Source organism: Phocoena sinus, chromosome 3, assembly GCF_008692025.1.
Source record: "Phocoena sinus isolate mPhoSin1 chromosome 3, mPhoSin1.pri, whole genome shotgun sequence".
Classification (NCBI taxonomy): Eukaryota; Metazoa; Chordata; class Mammalia; order Artiodactyla; family Phocoenidae; genus Phocoena; species Phocoena sinus.
Genome location: NC_045765.1, coordinates 44,403,623 through 44,418,063, shown reverse-complemented (window position 1 = coordinate 44,418,063; position 14,441 = coordinate 44,403,623). Strand labels below are relative to the sequence as shown.

Below are 14,441 nucleotides of genomic sequence, written 5' to 3'. Positions count from 1 at the left end.
CTGTACGTGCTCCAGGTGGGGGCTTTGTGCCTGGGGGGCTGTGTGGAGACAGCCCCCAGGCTTCCTTTCCCTGGCTCTGCTGATGCTATTGACCACCTCTGAGAAGGCCAGGGTGAACTTGGCCCCAGCCTCTTCCAGCATGGGGAGGGTGCAGGCTGGTTGGCAGGATGCTGAGGGGAAAGAAGAGGAAGGTGTGGCTACCATTCTCCCCCAAAAGGCTGCCCTTCTGAGACCACCTAAAAAGTAGTCATCTTGGATCCTGCAAAGACTTTTTTCCATGCACCCCACTTGATAACCCAGGTTCTCTTTTTCTATTCTGCTTCTATGAGGTTGGAGCGTGGAAGACAGTGGAAGAAAAGGTGTAAGATATATGATTTTTGTGTGTTCCAAGGTGTGTGTCCGTATATATGTGTGTGGACAAATAAAGTATGAAGAATTGAAGTATATATATATTCACATGCATATGTAAGTATGTGTGAGTTATAGATGTACATTTGTGTATATGGATGGGTATACTTATGGATGAATGTTGTGGGTATGTAGGTGTATGCTTATGTGTATCTTTGTGTATATATATATATATATATATATAGAGAGAGAGAGAGAGAGAGAGAGAGAGAGAGAAAGAGGTATTTGCATATTTATAGAGAGTTGTACATGATCTTTTGACTATGTGTGTGTGTGAGTACCTACGTATAAGTTTGCATTTATGTATATATACTGAATAGCTGGATTTTATATAAATTTGAATTATGCTAATTTGATGTTATAAAATTTATATGTTAATAGTTTAACTTTATCTGCAAACTTTGAAGTAATGCAAATCTCCCCAAAGTTAAAAATTATTTACTGTGTTTAAAAAAATATGTTTAAAAGCAATGCTACATGACAGTAGTTGTTGATTTATGCCGTCTAAGAATGCAGTTCCTCTCCTTACACATGTGAACGCGTACACACACACACACACACACCACTCAACACTTTCCTTGGGAAATTTAGTGTTGAATTACATGAAGTCTCAGGAAAGTCTCCCTTATCAAAAGTGTAACTGCCCTGTCTGCATGTTTGTTTATACATATAACCTGGAGTAGGGTCTCTGTTGCTCTGTATAACCCATTCATATGTAGGGATAGGCCCATATAGGCATGGCGAGTGGTGTGGGGTGTCTCGGGGGAAGGTCTCTTTGGATGTATTTGATAACAATGAGCCATGCTAACAAGTTGAGCAGTGGAGGGGCTTTCCCAATGGGCATAGCAGGCTTTTTTGAGAATGAAGAATTTACTTTACTTCTGGATATGTTTTGCAGAGAAAAGGATATTTTTTATGGAGTGTAGGGGAAGAGGTATGGACCATGGGTCCTAAAGAGCTTGGTGACATCCCTTTGGAGGGGGTGGAAGGAATCACCTAGAATCTCCCTTGCCTAGGGCGCTAGTCGGAGGCCAGCCAAGGAGAAGCAAGGGCAAGTGTGGTCAACGATGTCCAGTTCCAGAGATGGTACCCTGAGTCCTTCTCCTTCCTCTTGCCCTTCACTCCAGCTTCCTTGCCTCTACTCCTCCCCCACCCTCACCAGGCTCTCACCTCTGAGCACTGCGGGCTGTTATCATTGATGTCCAGGACAAAGATCTCCACGAGGACTGAAGCCTGGAACTTGCCATCAGAAGCGGTGATTCGGAGCAAGTACTTGGCCGTGTGCTCACGGTCCAGGGTCTTCCTCGAAAAAATCCTCCACTCATCCCCAACTTGGCTGATGCCAAACTGTCCCAGGGGGTCTCCCTCTAAAAAGATGGGACAGAGTTTCCTGAATCCAAGCAACAGGAACAAACCAGGCTTTGTGCCCTATGTGGCTGCCCACCTGACACTCTTTTTTAGGATTGTTGGGAAAGGCAAAAATTTCCTCCCTTAGCTAAGGACCCATAATTCTGCAATGAGTCCGTTTATCTGGTGTTATGAAGCCTCTACCAACTTCAAAGGCCTCCATTCAATGGAATCATCACTGCAAGAAACACTGCTCCAGAATATGTGGCTGAAGGGCAGGTTTTTTATTTTTGTGCATTGGAAGGCATCGGAGGAAGTTAAAGGGAAGCAGATTGCAATTCTAGAAAAGAACCTTCTAGTATCTAGTATCTGTTCAACAGTGGCGGGGTGGGAAATGATCAGTAAAAACTCTCTGCGGGGGCTTCCTTGGTGGTGCAGTGGTTAAGAATCCGCTTGCCAATGCAGGGGACACGGGTTCAAGCCCTGGTCCAGGAAGATCCCACATGCTGTGGAGCAACTAAGCCCGTGCGCCGTAACTACTGAGCCCACGTGCCACAACTACTGAAGCCCGTGCACCGCAATGAATAGTAGCCCCCACTCGCCACAACTAGAGAAAGCCCACGTGGAGCAACGAAGACCCAATGCAGCCAAAAATAAATTAAATTAATACACTCTCTGAGGCTTTATTTTATGACTGAGGACACAGGCTAAGTGGAGGTTCAGATGGATCGCTAGATTTACTTCTGAGTTATCTTTCCTTGATACCAATCACTGAGAGGAGAGATGGATTTTTGAGATTCTAAGATGCCAGAGTCCTCAGATTAAACTATTCCAAGAGTTGATGATATATTGACATTTATTATTCTATTATTCAGAGATTTTAAGACTTTTGTGTTTTTAAGAGTCTGATATTACAAGATGACAAGATTCTATTTCACTAAGACTCCATATTTCAAACAGCTCTGATCCAGGATATGTCTCCAGGAGTCTATGATTCTTGGTTGGAACTTTAGGCTCATTAACTCTCCACCAGACAGCTGTGATAGCAGAAGAAACCATGACTATGGGAATGGAATGACATGGTACCTGGGAGATGGGGAAAGGGACACTGAGAAGTAAAGAAACTCTCTTTTAGCCACTGATTGGCACATTTAGCCACTGGGCAGAGATTGGGGAAATGTAGGTTTACAATAGGTATCCACTGGGGAAAGCAGTTTGTAGGGTATGGTTTTAATCCCAGCCCTGATGCAAGCTTGGAGTGTGACCTTGGTTGAGTTTCTTCCGCTATCTGGGCTTTGGTTCTCCCATGTATGAAATGAGGGGATTGGGCTGGAATCATATCCAAGAAAGTGTTGTTGCTCCAACACTTAGGTCCTATGGTTGACTAGGCAGCGTTTTCTACTATCGACAGCTTGCCCTAGGCAGAATACTACTCTACAAGGACAGTCACCTCACAGAGTTTTCATGGACCACACAACTGTTGATTCCCTCTCTGTCTCCCAGAAGCTAACTGAGAACAGTTGCAGGATCTCACTTCTAGTCTATCTACTCCATCTAAGGTAATAAGAAATCCTCTTTACAATGCACTTTGCAAAAAGCTCTCAAAGCTTTTTCAGGTTAGATCTTACAAGCATCCCTGTGAGTTGATTGAGAACAGGCATGCCAAGACTACAGATGGAGCAGTTGAGGTCTTGGGACGTTAAGTGATTTACCCAAGGTCACATTGCTAATGAGTGGCAGAGCCATGTCTTAGGGAACCTCTTATTGGACTTTTTTCAACGCACCCCAGTGACTCTGTTCCAAGATAGGTATACTTACCTGTGATATAGCAGGTGACCTGTCTGTTCTGCTCAGAGATATCAGCATCCAAAGTTTTAAGAGTGGCCACAGGTTCACCAGGTTCACTGTTCTCAACCACAGATCCTCTGTAGTCTTCAGAAGCAAATCGGGGGGCATTGTCATTCTCATCTGTAATGGAGACTTCAACCAGGACCTGAGAAGATAGCTGGATGGTCTGGCCATGGTCATAGGCCACCACATAAAAGTGGTAGATCTGGCTGGTCTCACAGTCAAGTTCCTGGAGTGTGGTGATCCAGCCAGTTTCACTGTCAATGGCGAAGAGCTCATGGATATTGCTGCCAGGGTCCACGGGCAGCCTATAGCTCACCTGGCCATCATTCCCAGTGTCCTGATCATTGGCAGTCACTTGAATGACTGAGGTCCCCACTGGCATATTCTCAGTGAGAACAGCCTTATATGGATCAGCCTCAAATACAGGCCTGTTGTCATTGACATCCTTCACTTGGATGTTGACAGAGACCAAGGAACCCAAGTAAGTGTCATTATGGGGGCAATGTGCCATCAAATCAATCTGGTACCATTTGGTGGACTCATAATCCATGGCCTTCCTCACCTTTAGAACCCCTGTGTCTTGGTCCAAGGAAAAGATGCCATCCTTGTTGCTCTCTGGTGTGGTGCCCTGCACTAGACTATAGATGACTGGATCTTGGGCTGCCACTGCTTTAACAGAACCAATTTCAGACCCTTCTGGAAGGTCCTCCGATGCAGAAAAAGTATATAGAGGTTCAGAAAATTTGGGCAAGGATACTTCATTAGGAACCACCTGAAGTCGTAACAGCATGAGAGAGTTCCAGTGAGGAGGGCCCCCATCTTGGGCTTTGATTTTTAAGTCAAAGGCCCGATTTTCCAATCCCACCAGGCTCTCTTTCACCTTGACAACACCAGTGGTTGGGTTGACTTCAATGACCTCTTCTTCCAGGTCCTCCACTGAGTCCACTGAGTAGGTGACATCTGCATTCTGACCTTCGTCTGCATCATAGGCCAGCACCTGGATGACTGGGGAGTCTTTACTGATGTTGGATTGAATGGATACAGTGTACTCAGATGCTTTGAACCGTGGGGGGTTGTCATTTTCATCCGTAAGAATGATCTTCACAGTGCAGAAGGCCACTCGTCCTCCTCCATCCTGAGCCATGACCTTAATAGCAATGACTCTTTCTGTGGAATTTTCCCGATCCAATTTCTGCAGAGTGGTGATCTGGCCACTGGGGTTTATGGAGAACTTCTCACCTGCTAGTTTATTGATGATGGTGTAATCTACAGTGCCATAGGGACCACTGTCTTTGTCTATGGCTAACAACTCAATCACCTTGGTTCCCACCTTTGCATTCTCAGCTAATTCTGCCTCATAAACATGCTGCTGGAACTCTGGGCTGTACTTGTTGGCATTTGTAGTATTGATATACACAGGCACAGTTGCTCGGAAGACCCCATCAGAAGCACCTACCCGCAGATTGTAAGAAGAATACAAGTGCTTTTTGCAAAGGTTGAACATAGAAATTATGCCCGATGAACTGTTAATGGAGAAGTGCCTGTCCTGGTTGCCAGAGAGAATCAGGTACTCCAGGCGGGAGGCGTCCCTGCTGTCGGGGTCAAGAGCTTGGACTTTGAGAACCAGGTGTCCACAGGTTGCTAGCTCACTGACATTGGCTTCATACTGAGGTTGCCTGAACTCTGGGGGATTGTCATTGATGTCAGACACATTGACAACCACAAGGGTTTCGCCAGTTAGTGGGGGGTCTCCTCTATCCATGGCCCTGACCTTCACATTAAAGTGTTGTTGGGCTTCATAATCCAGCTCTTGAACTGTGGACATCTCCCCCGTGCTCCCATTGATCTGGAAGAATTTGGAAACATCCGAGCCATCCTCTACAATCTGGTAAGATACATCACAGTTCTGCCCTGAATCCTGGTCAGAAGCCAACAGTTTGATCACGGGAGTCTGAGCAGGCAAACCTTCTGAGATTGAAGTGGTGTAGACCAATTGAGAGAACGTGGGAGGATTATCATTGACGTCCTCCACCAGGACTTCTACCGTGGCTTCAGAAAATGACCCCAGAGCTGTGTCTGTGGCTCTGACTGTGAACACATGTTTGGTCTTAGACTCATAGTCCAAAGGGCCTGTCACCGTTAGGACACCAGTCTTAAAGTCAGTGGTGAACAGCATCAAGGGCTCTTCCTCCACAATGTTGTAGATGAGCCGGAGTCCCTCTGGACTCCGGGCCTGGGTGTGGAGAATTGGGGTGTAGAGTGTGATATTTTCAGGCACTCTGACTTTGTAGTAAGGACTCTGAAACAGTGGGTTGGATTTATTTCTCACAATGACAAGTACCTCTTCCTCAGTCTGGAGGGATGGGGTTCCTCCATCTCGAGCAATGACTTTGAGGTGATACTTATTTAGAGCTTGATAATCAAAGGGTTTCTTTAATGATATGTCCCCAAGATAGGGGTCGATTCGAAAATATCTGTAATCTTCTGCAAATGCATATGTGACAGCACCATTCACCCCCAAGTCCTGGTCAGTGGCAGATACCTGAAAGAGGACGTCCCCTGGCTCTGTGCCATCTTGGATGATTGTGTGGTAGGGCAGATGTTTAAATTCAGGGCTATTGTCATTGACATCCTCAACAGAGACTTGGACCAGAGCCTGAGCCACCCGCTGAGGTGTCCGACTGTCCCTCAATTCCACCGCCACCTCATGAGTGTCCTGCTGTTCTCTGTCAAATGCCACACCTCTTGTCTGCAACACGCCTACTGATTTGACCATATGAAACATATCTGTGCCATTCAAGAGAAAGTAAGATAGGGTGTCATTCAAACAATTGCCCTGGGCACCAAGAATCACCAGTGCCTTTCTGTCCAGCAAATTCTCCTTCACTGTTGCCCTGTAGACATCCTGGTCGAAGTGTAAGCTTGTGTTAAGGGCTTGTGTCAAAGAAATTTTTACTAGTGCAGTATCTTGATACAGGCCATCAGAAGCCTTGATGATGAGCTCCCGAGAGAGTCCCAGCAAAGCAGGATTCAACACAGATATGCGGCCAGTAATGGGATGGATGGCAACAGCTTCATCAGCATTGCCAGTTTGGATGCTATAATTGACTTCTGAGTCATCGTCACTGGCCTGCACCATGAGGAGCTCCATACCCCGGTGGATGGGCTTCAGTACTGCTACTTCATATATCTGGTCTGAGAACCTGGGGGGACAGTCATTTATATCTCTGACGTTGATTGTGACCTGGGCAGCCGTGGGTGCAAATAAGACAGGGCTTCCTTGGTCATGGACGTAGACGTTGAATTGGAAAGAGGGCATGCTCTCGTAATCCATCTCTGATACAGTGGTTAGGGTTCCCATGCTGGGATCGATTTTTAAAAACTTCAGAGCTTCTGGCTCCAAAATTTTATAGACCAACAAGGAATTAGCTTCTTTGTCACTGTCAGAGGCACGGATCACAAGGGGGTTCTTGTTTGCATCCACTATCATGCTGTTCGGTGCAGCTGCTTCACTAATTTGACCCACAAAAGTCAACTTTGAGAACATGGGAGCATTGTCATTTTCGTCAATGATATAAACAAGAACCATGACATCAGTAAATGCACCCGCCATATTGCTGCCTCGGATTTTCAGCTGGTACGATGAAATTTTCTCATGGTCCAAGTTCTTCTGGGTAGAAATGAGTCCAGAATATGAGTTCATGGAAAATACACCATTCTTGTTTCCCTCTCTTAACTCATAGGTAACTTCTGAGGAGCTTGTAGCTGAGATAAGGAGGATTGGGGAACCAACAGGGATTGATTCAGGGATCTCTACAAAGTACTCGGAGTTTGAAAAGATGGGGGCACTGCTATCTGAGGGGTAGACATGAATGATCACTGTAGCCAGGTCATGCCATTGTGGGGAGCCTTGATCTTCTGCCTTCACTGTCAGAGTATACTGGGCATGATTTGCCTGATCAAGTGTCTGTGCCAGAGTTATGGTGCCTAGTAGGGCATTGATGTTGAAGAAACCTTCGCTGTTCCCTGAAACAAAAGACAAGATAAATTGAAGTTTACCACACCCTCAAGAGGTACCAACTAGGCTTTCTAGATCAGTAAAAGGCAATCACACAAAAGTTGGACAGGGCAAAATCCACATCCTGCACCACCCTGGATTTAATTATGATATAATGTGTAGGGTAGATATATACTTCACGAAATTCCTTATGTGGTGCTCATATTAGGTGCTCCATAAATGGAAGCTTCAATGATCACTAAGTGTTCGGGCTGCAACTTAAGCTATAAACTAAAGCAGTAGTAGGTTTGTGGAGCAAAGAAAGGAGACATACTTTGTAGGAAAAGCACACTCCACTCTGTATTTCAGTGTTGACTTTTACAGGACAAACTCCAGTTACGTTGTTTAGAATTTTAACCCATTCTTTACGTAACTTGTAATAGCTTTGATTATATACTTGATAGATGAAAATTGTAAATATGGAGTCAAAACTGATACGGACTGGAAAAACCACCTCGTCTAGTCCTCGTATAGTCTATTGTGGGAAAGTCCATTGTCAGGCTTGGGAGTGAGTGGCAATGGGTTGAGTGGGGAGGGACTGGATAGCACACACAGATCTTGAGGCTCCTGATCAAATGCCCTTTCCACCACACCTGGATTTCCTAAATTTTAGGCATTCTCACACCGCCTTTACAATTTTTTTTAATATTCAGCAACTACCTATACAATAGTATAGTATATGATTTATGTCATTATTTAATGGATATTTTCCTTTAAATTGGTTTGTTTTTTTAATTTAAAATATTTTTAACAGGCAGCTTTATATTGGTACTTTAAAAAGAAAACCATTATTGCTTGTCATAAATCAGAAGTTACCGCAAACACCAGTCAATGGAAAATATTTTCTTAAAATCTGGATAAAATCTATTGCTTGCTAAAAGGGTCTGGGCCTGAGAACTACAGGCTTTCTTTGGCGAAGAGTAGCAAGTATTAGAGAACTGCAGAGATTCTAGTACCCAAAGGAGTCTTCCTTGACTTATGAGGAAGCCCAAATGAGAATCGAAAATGGAGTAATTTCTCCATGTCTGATTACCTATCATTTTTGTAATCCTTTTAAAATGTAATGTTTATTTAGATAAATACATAATACCATTTCAAATTTAAGTTTTGAGGAAAGTTGCGATTATGTGACATTACATAGTTCACAAAAGATAATGTTGAAAACGAATCATATTTTCCTAAAAAAAAAATTCTCAAAGTTATCACAGTTTTTAGAGTCTGACCTTACTTGGACTGCAACTATCCTTTTTTTCCTTTCCTTTTTTAATACTGTGGTAAGAACAGGTATCATGAGATTTTACCCTCTTGAATTTTTAGAGGTTATAGTACAGTATTGTTAACTATAAGCGCAATGTCATACAGTGATCTCTAGAACGTATTCAGCTTGCATAACTGGTACTTCTTTCCAGTTCCACTGAGATATAATTGACATAGAACATTGCATTAAAGGTGTACAACATAATTTGATATATGTATAAGTATATATTGTGAAATGACTACCACAATAAATTTAGTTAACATCCGTCACTTGACATAGTTACAAATACATTTTTTTCTTGTGATGAGACCATTACCTATTTAATACCATGACGTACACCTGAGTAATTTTGCTCAGGGGTACAGGTCCTTCACTCAGAGGAGTACCGCTTATTACTATTCTTATTTCATTTATCATATTTTATGATATTTTATTATTCCAGTGGCAAAGTAAATAGCCAGGCTTTACCACAAAGCCTTCCATCTGATTCTGCCACTCACGGAAGCCCTTTTCCAGCTGACTAGTGAGGTGATTTCCCAATTTGCCTTTGTGATACAAATCCTAAGTTCGGTCAAAGAACATGGTTTTAATGAGTAAACAGCAATTTAAAAGTAGTTCCATTAAAAGTAGCCAAGTAAACTACTGAACATAATCATAACATTTTATTTTACTGCTGAGAGAAAAAATTAGGGAACAAAATCGTATATTCATTTTGATCTTACCGCTGCAGAATGTTGCATAGAAAAAAATAACAGGGAAATACATGAAATTATTTTCTCTAGGTCATGAGAACCATGGCTGAATGTTATTTTCTTCTTCATACATTCCTGGTTTTTCCAGGTTTTAAAGAATCAGAATGCGTTATTTCTATAATCAGAAGAATATTTTAAAACTAACCCTATCTGTAAAATAAAATTAATACCAATATCAGTGGGGTTGTCAGTGAGATAAAAGATGTGATTATACTTCATAAGTCACAAAAAGTAAGCAATTAATGGGTTATAATTTGTATTATAATTCCTCAGGGATGAATAGATTTCTGCCGTATGACAAGGTATAACAACTTCCGTTTCTTCAAAAAAAGAAAATGTAAAAAGTTCTGAATCCTTAAAGTATGTAAGATACTGACAAGCAATAAATGAACATTATTATGCCCCTTTAGGGCAGAGAGCAAGTCACTCTCATCTTCGATTGTCCGCAGCAGCTAGCTCTATGAAGTATTAATGAATATTAAAGATAACAATAATTATTAAATATCAATTATGAATTATCAGTTATTACATAACTGAGAGCAAAATTTAAAGGAATACAGAGAGTTACAATTATGTGTATTTTTCACTGGCATTCTCTGTCATCGACCTTAATCTAACCGTGATTAATTAGTTGGGTACTGGATATTATCATTTTTAGTTGGGTAGTGGATATTATCATTTTTGTCCTATTAACTACTTATAATTAACACTTATCAATGATAGTAATAACCCCTGGCACTTGTATAATATTTTACCGTTTACTGCATGTGTTAACATACATTTTCTCTTTTAATCTTTACAACGAGTTTCTGGCGCAGGTAATATTCCTATTTTTAAGATAAAAAACAATGTAATAGATATGAAATCATGATGTGGCCTTAGAAGAAAATACTCCTAAAACTATGCCGTATATCTTACCAAGTATTTATAGGTCCCTTTTATTGTACATACACAAAGATATTATCTTTTAGAATGTTGCATGGACTTCATAAGCATCCTTTACATGTGTGGTTGTTGGTGAATATATATGTATTCTCTATGTAAATTCTCCCATAACTTGAGTAATCCTTTGTTACTGTTCTTTCCACCTTTGAAAGTGCATTAACTTAGGTCACTATAGTCCCAGGGAGTGCTTTAGAATGATAATTTGCCAAAGCTTAGCAAGCTTGGCACTTGAATAACTTGCAAGTCCATGCCTCTGGTGCTTTCCCTTACTGCCAAAGTCCCTCCCTTCATGTCCCGAACTCAGGCCTCTCACCTTTGAGGAGGGAGTAGTGGACCTCAGCATTGGCTCCCCGGTCACCATCCATGGCTCGGATCTGGAGCAGCTCTGTTCCGGGGGCTGTGGTGTCAGAAACACTCATCTCATAGTGGAGCTGGGTGAAGCGAGGAGGGTGGAGGTTTCCATCCTCCACGTGAATGGACACCCACACAAAATTCCTCTTGATGGGCATCTCCTGGTCGCGAACCTGTGGGTCCAAGGGTGCAGTGGGATGAGCAGCAAGTGGAATGGGAGGAGGGACGGTTAGATTAAGGTCGATGACAGAGAATGCCAGTGAAAAAGGCACACAATTGTAACTCTCTGTATTCCTTTAAATTTTGCTCTCAGTTACGTTCTTTTTTCTTCTTAAATAAATTTATCAATTCGTGATTATTAGGCTTAGCTATTTTCAGGGATAATTCCATTTCAGGAGAAAGGCAGAAATAAGCAGAGAAGCAGTATTTTCCAAATTGGTTCTCAGAGAATATTAGTTCTTCAAGATGTCAACACGTTATTCAGGAAAAAAATTCTATGGTCAAATAAATTTAGGGAGCACTGAACTAAAATGAAGTTGAAGTTTTCTTTGCTGCAGGACTTCTCAGAGCCTTTAATATATATATAAGTGCCCAGAGGATGATAAACTAACACATAAGAACCTTGAGTCTGGAAGACTTGGCTCTGATTTGGGTTCCATCGTAAAGAACTGTATGATGGTGAGCAAGTCTCTCTTCCTCTATGGGCCTCAGGTGTAAGATAAGAGAAATGGGTGGGACCAGGGCTGGGAGTAGAGTGAGGCAAATGAGGCATGTAGGGCATAAATTTAAGGAAGCTCTCACTCTCAGGGTCATAAAACTGCAGGCACATGACCCCAAGAGTCAAGTCTTCCTTCATTTGTGCCCTATATACCTGCTTGCTCTGGGTGGGATGGTCTCTGGGTCCCTCCCAGCTCTGACGCTATGTGAGTTTGTGTGATCATGCAGTCATGGAGCAAGGAGAGAATTCTTGGGGGATATTTGGAGTGAGCCCAGAAAAAGCCAAGTTTGCAGGGGGTTCTTTGGCAGCTGTCCCATCTCTTTCCTCACTCCCAGGCATCCGTTATGGAAGGTGCCTCTGGCAGGCTGTGAAATGTCACAACTCATCTCATGGATTATTATTATGAGTATTAGTCCAGCTGGCTCAGCAGGAGAAAGGGAACCTTCAGCACGCCTCCAAGCATGTCCACCCCACACATCGCGTGCAAGCACATCCTTACCCAGTTTTTCAGTTAACTCACCATAACTGTCAGTGTGTGCTGGGAAGGCCCCGAGCCCAGGTCCAATTTCCCCACAGTTACCAGGACACCACTACTTGGGTCCAGCTGGAAGAGGCTGGCACTTTCCGGGTCCTGGCTGCCGTGTATGGTGTAGATGAGGCCCTTGCCCTTGTCTTGATCAGTAGCCTGGACTCGGAGGAGCTCAACCCCAGGCAGTGTGTCCTGGGGAACTCTGACCTCATAATGAGGCTTCAAAAACTGGGGCCGATGGTGGTTAACATTGGCAATCATGAAGATGTAGACCTAGGGAGGAGAATGAAAGAGAAGATAGACTGTAAGCTCCAGGGGGTCAGGAACCTTGTCTGTCTGGTTCTCCACCATAACAACTGGGCCTGGCACACAGCAGTCACTTGATAAATATTTGTTGAATGAATGATAGGATTTCAAAATCACAGGGCTTTCAGATGGTATGCAGTTTCGTGGTTTTCAAAAACAAAATTCTTCTTAAAGGGCCTTTTCTTCAGATGCAATTTTTTGGGTGCAATTGCAGTATATGAAACAAATAAAACTGGCTGAAAGCAGAGTAGAAATCCAGAGCCCCACTTACCATCATTCCTATGTCTATGGTAGCCCCTGTGGCACTCTACCTTTAATTAAAACCTGCTCATTTAGACAAAACCCCTCATTATATAGAGATCCATAATGGGAACAAGAATTCTCCCAAGATCACAGACATAGAGAGTGATCAGACAAGACTAGAGCACAGAACCTTGATTCCAAATTCGGTGTTCCTTGAGGTACACCACATGCACAGAGAGCCTTCAGTATCCTCATCCCAACCAAAGAGGCCCCAGTGTGCAATGGTGGCACAGTGGTGAGCACAGCTGCCTTCCAACCAAGGAGGCCTCCCATCTCCTCTCAACTCAGGGTTCCCAATGAGGCCTCTCACCTGGGTGTCAATGGTGTGGGACCCATCGGTCACCTCCACGGTCAAGTTATAGCTTGACCTCCTCCTTGTATTGAGAGGCTTGGCGATGACAATGCTGCCTGTGGTCTTCTCAATGTCAAAGTCCATGTCCTTGTCCCCATCTGGATGGGTGGTAAGAGGAAAGCACACACGACCTCAGTGATGTAGGCAGTAGTAACACAAGTACTATGGGATGTGGCTGGCAGATCTAGAGGAGGTGGTAGTTTATCCTCTCAACTTATTGTCAGATTATTTTGAAGATCCAAGTGATGATTCAGGAAAAGGTACACTTATAAGGACTGAAGAGTCCCAGAGGAAGACCAAAATTTGCACTAGAATGTATTCTGCTACTAGTATTGAAACATGCAGGAGTAACGGAGCTCTACATCATGGCTTACAGGGAGTTTGCATAGTCTAAAGCAGCTTAGACACAGGAAAAAATGGAAGTAACTCTGTTCAACAAGAGGGAATTGTTTTAATAAACTGAGAATCCAAAATATAGAATTAGCATGCAGCTATTTAAATGTCTGCTCGTAGAAATTTGTTTAGTGGCATGGAAATATGTTCATGATATATTTTAAAAGGTTATATGACAGGGCTTCCCTGGTGGCGGCGCAGTGGTTGAGAGTCCGCCTGCCGACGCAGGGGACGTGGGTTCGTGCCCCGGTCCAGGAAGATCCCACATGCCGCGGAGCGGCTAGGCCCGTGAGCCACGGCCGCTGAGCCTGCGCGTCCGGAGCCTGTGCTCCGCAGCGGGAGAGGCCACAACAATTGAGAGGCCCGCGTACCGCAAAAAAAAAACCTAAAAGGTTATATGACAATATTTTCATATAACCCTAAGTGTATGGGTGTATAAAGGAAAAGACTAGAGGGAAACATAAAAATGATAACAGGGGATTATCTTCAGGTTAGTGGGAGTTTAGGTGATTTTTATTCTCTTCTCTGTACTCATTTGTGTTTTCTAAACGTTCTATAAGAAAAAAAGTCAAATACTTAAAAAGAGCAGTGAATCAGAACTGGAAGTAAATCTAGGAGGTCAAAAAGCTTGAGACAGGCTGGTATCCAACCTCTGAAGCAGGCTGGGAATTTCTGTAATAGGACTTCATGGTTCAGGGGGTACTGAAGCTCTTAGATTAGAGATTCTTGACCTGGAATCCCTGGCTGGGTTTCAGAGAATCTATAAAACCCCTAAATTTGCATGCAGGGGTGTGTGTGTGTGTGTGTGTGTGTGTGTGTGTGTGTGTGCGCGCGCGCGCGTGTGCGCACATACGTATGCACGCAATCGCAT

The 14,441-nt window shown here is 43.3% G+C and overlaps 1 protein-coding gene across 1 annotated transcript in view; it reads right to left on the bottom strand.

Annotated features, from left to right (window-relative positions):
• FAT2 (FAT atypical cadherin 2) overlaps positions 1–14,441 on the bottom strand; it is a 67,310-nt gene that overhangs the window by 37,663 nt on the left and 15,206 nt on the right. Inside the window, exons 6-10 of the mRNA XM_032628814.1 lie at positions 13,136–13,275; positions 12,208–12,489; positions 10,932–11,142; positions 3,574–7,632; positions 1,579–1,775 (exon numbers count right to left, since the gene is read on the bottom strand). Of these exons, the coding sequence (XP_032484705.1) occupies positions 1,579–1,775; positions 3,574–7,632; positions 10,932–11,142; positions 12,208–12,489; positions 13,136–13,275 (4,889 nt within the window). The remainder of the gene's footprint in view (positions 1–1,578; positions 1,776–3,573; positions 7,633–10,931; positions 11,143–12,207; positions 12,490–13,135; positions 13,276–14,441) is intronic.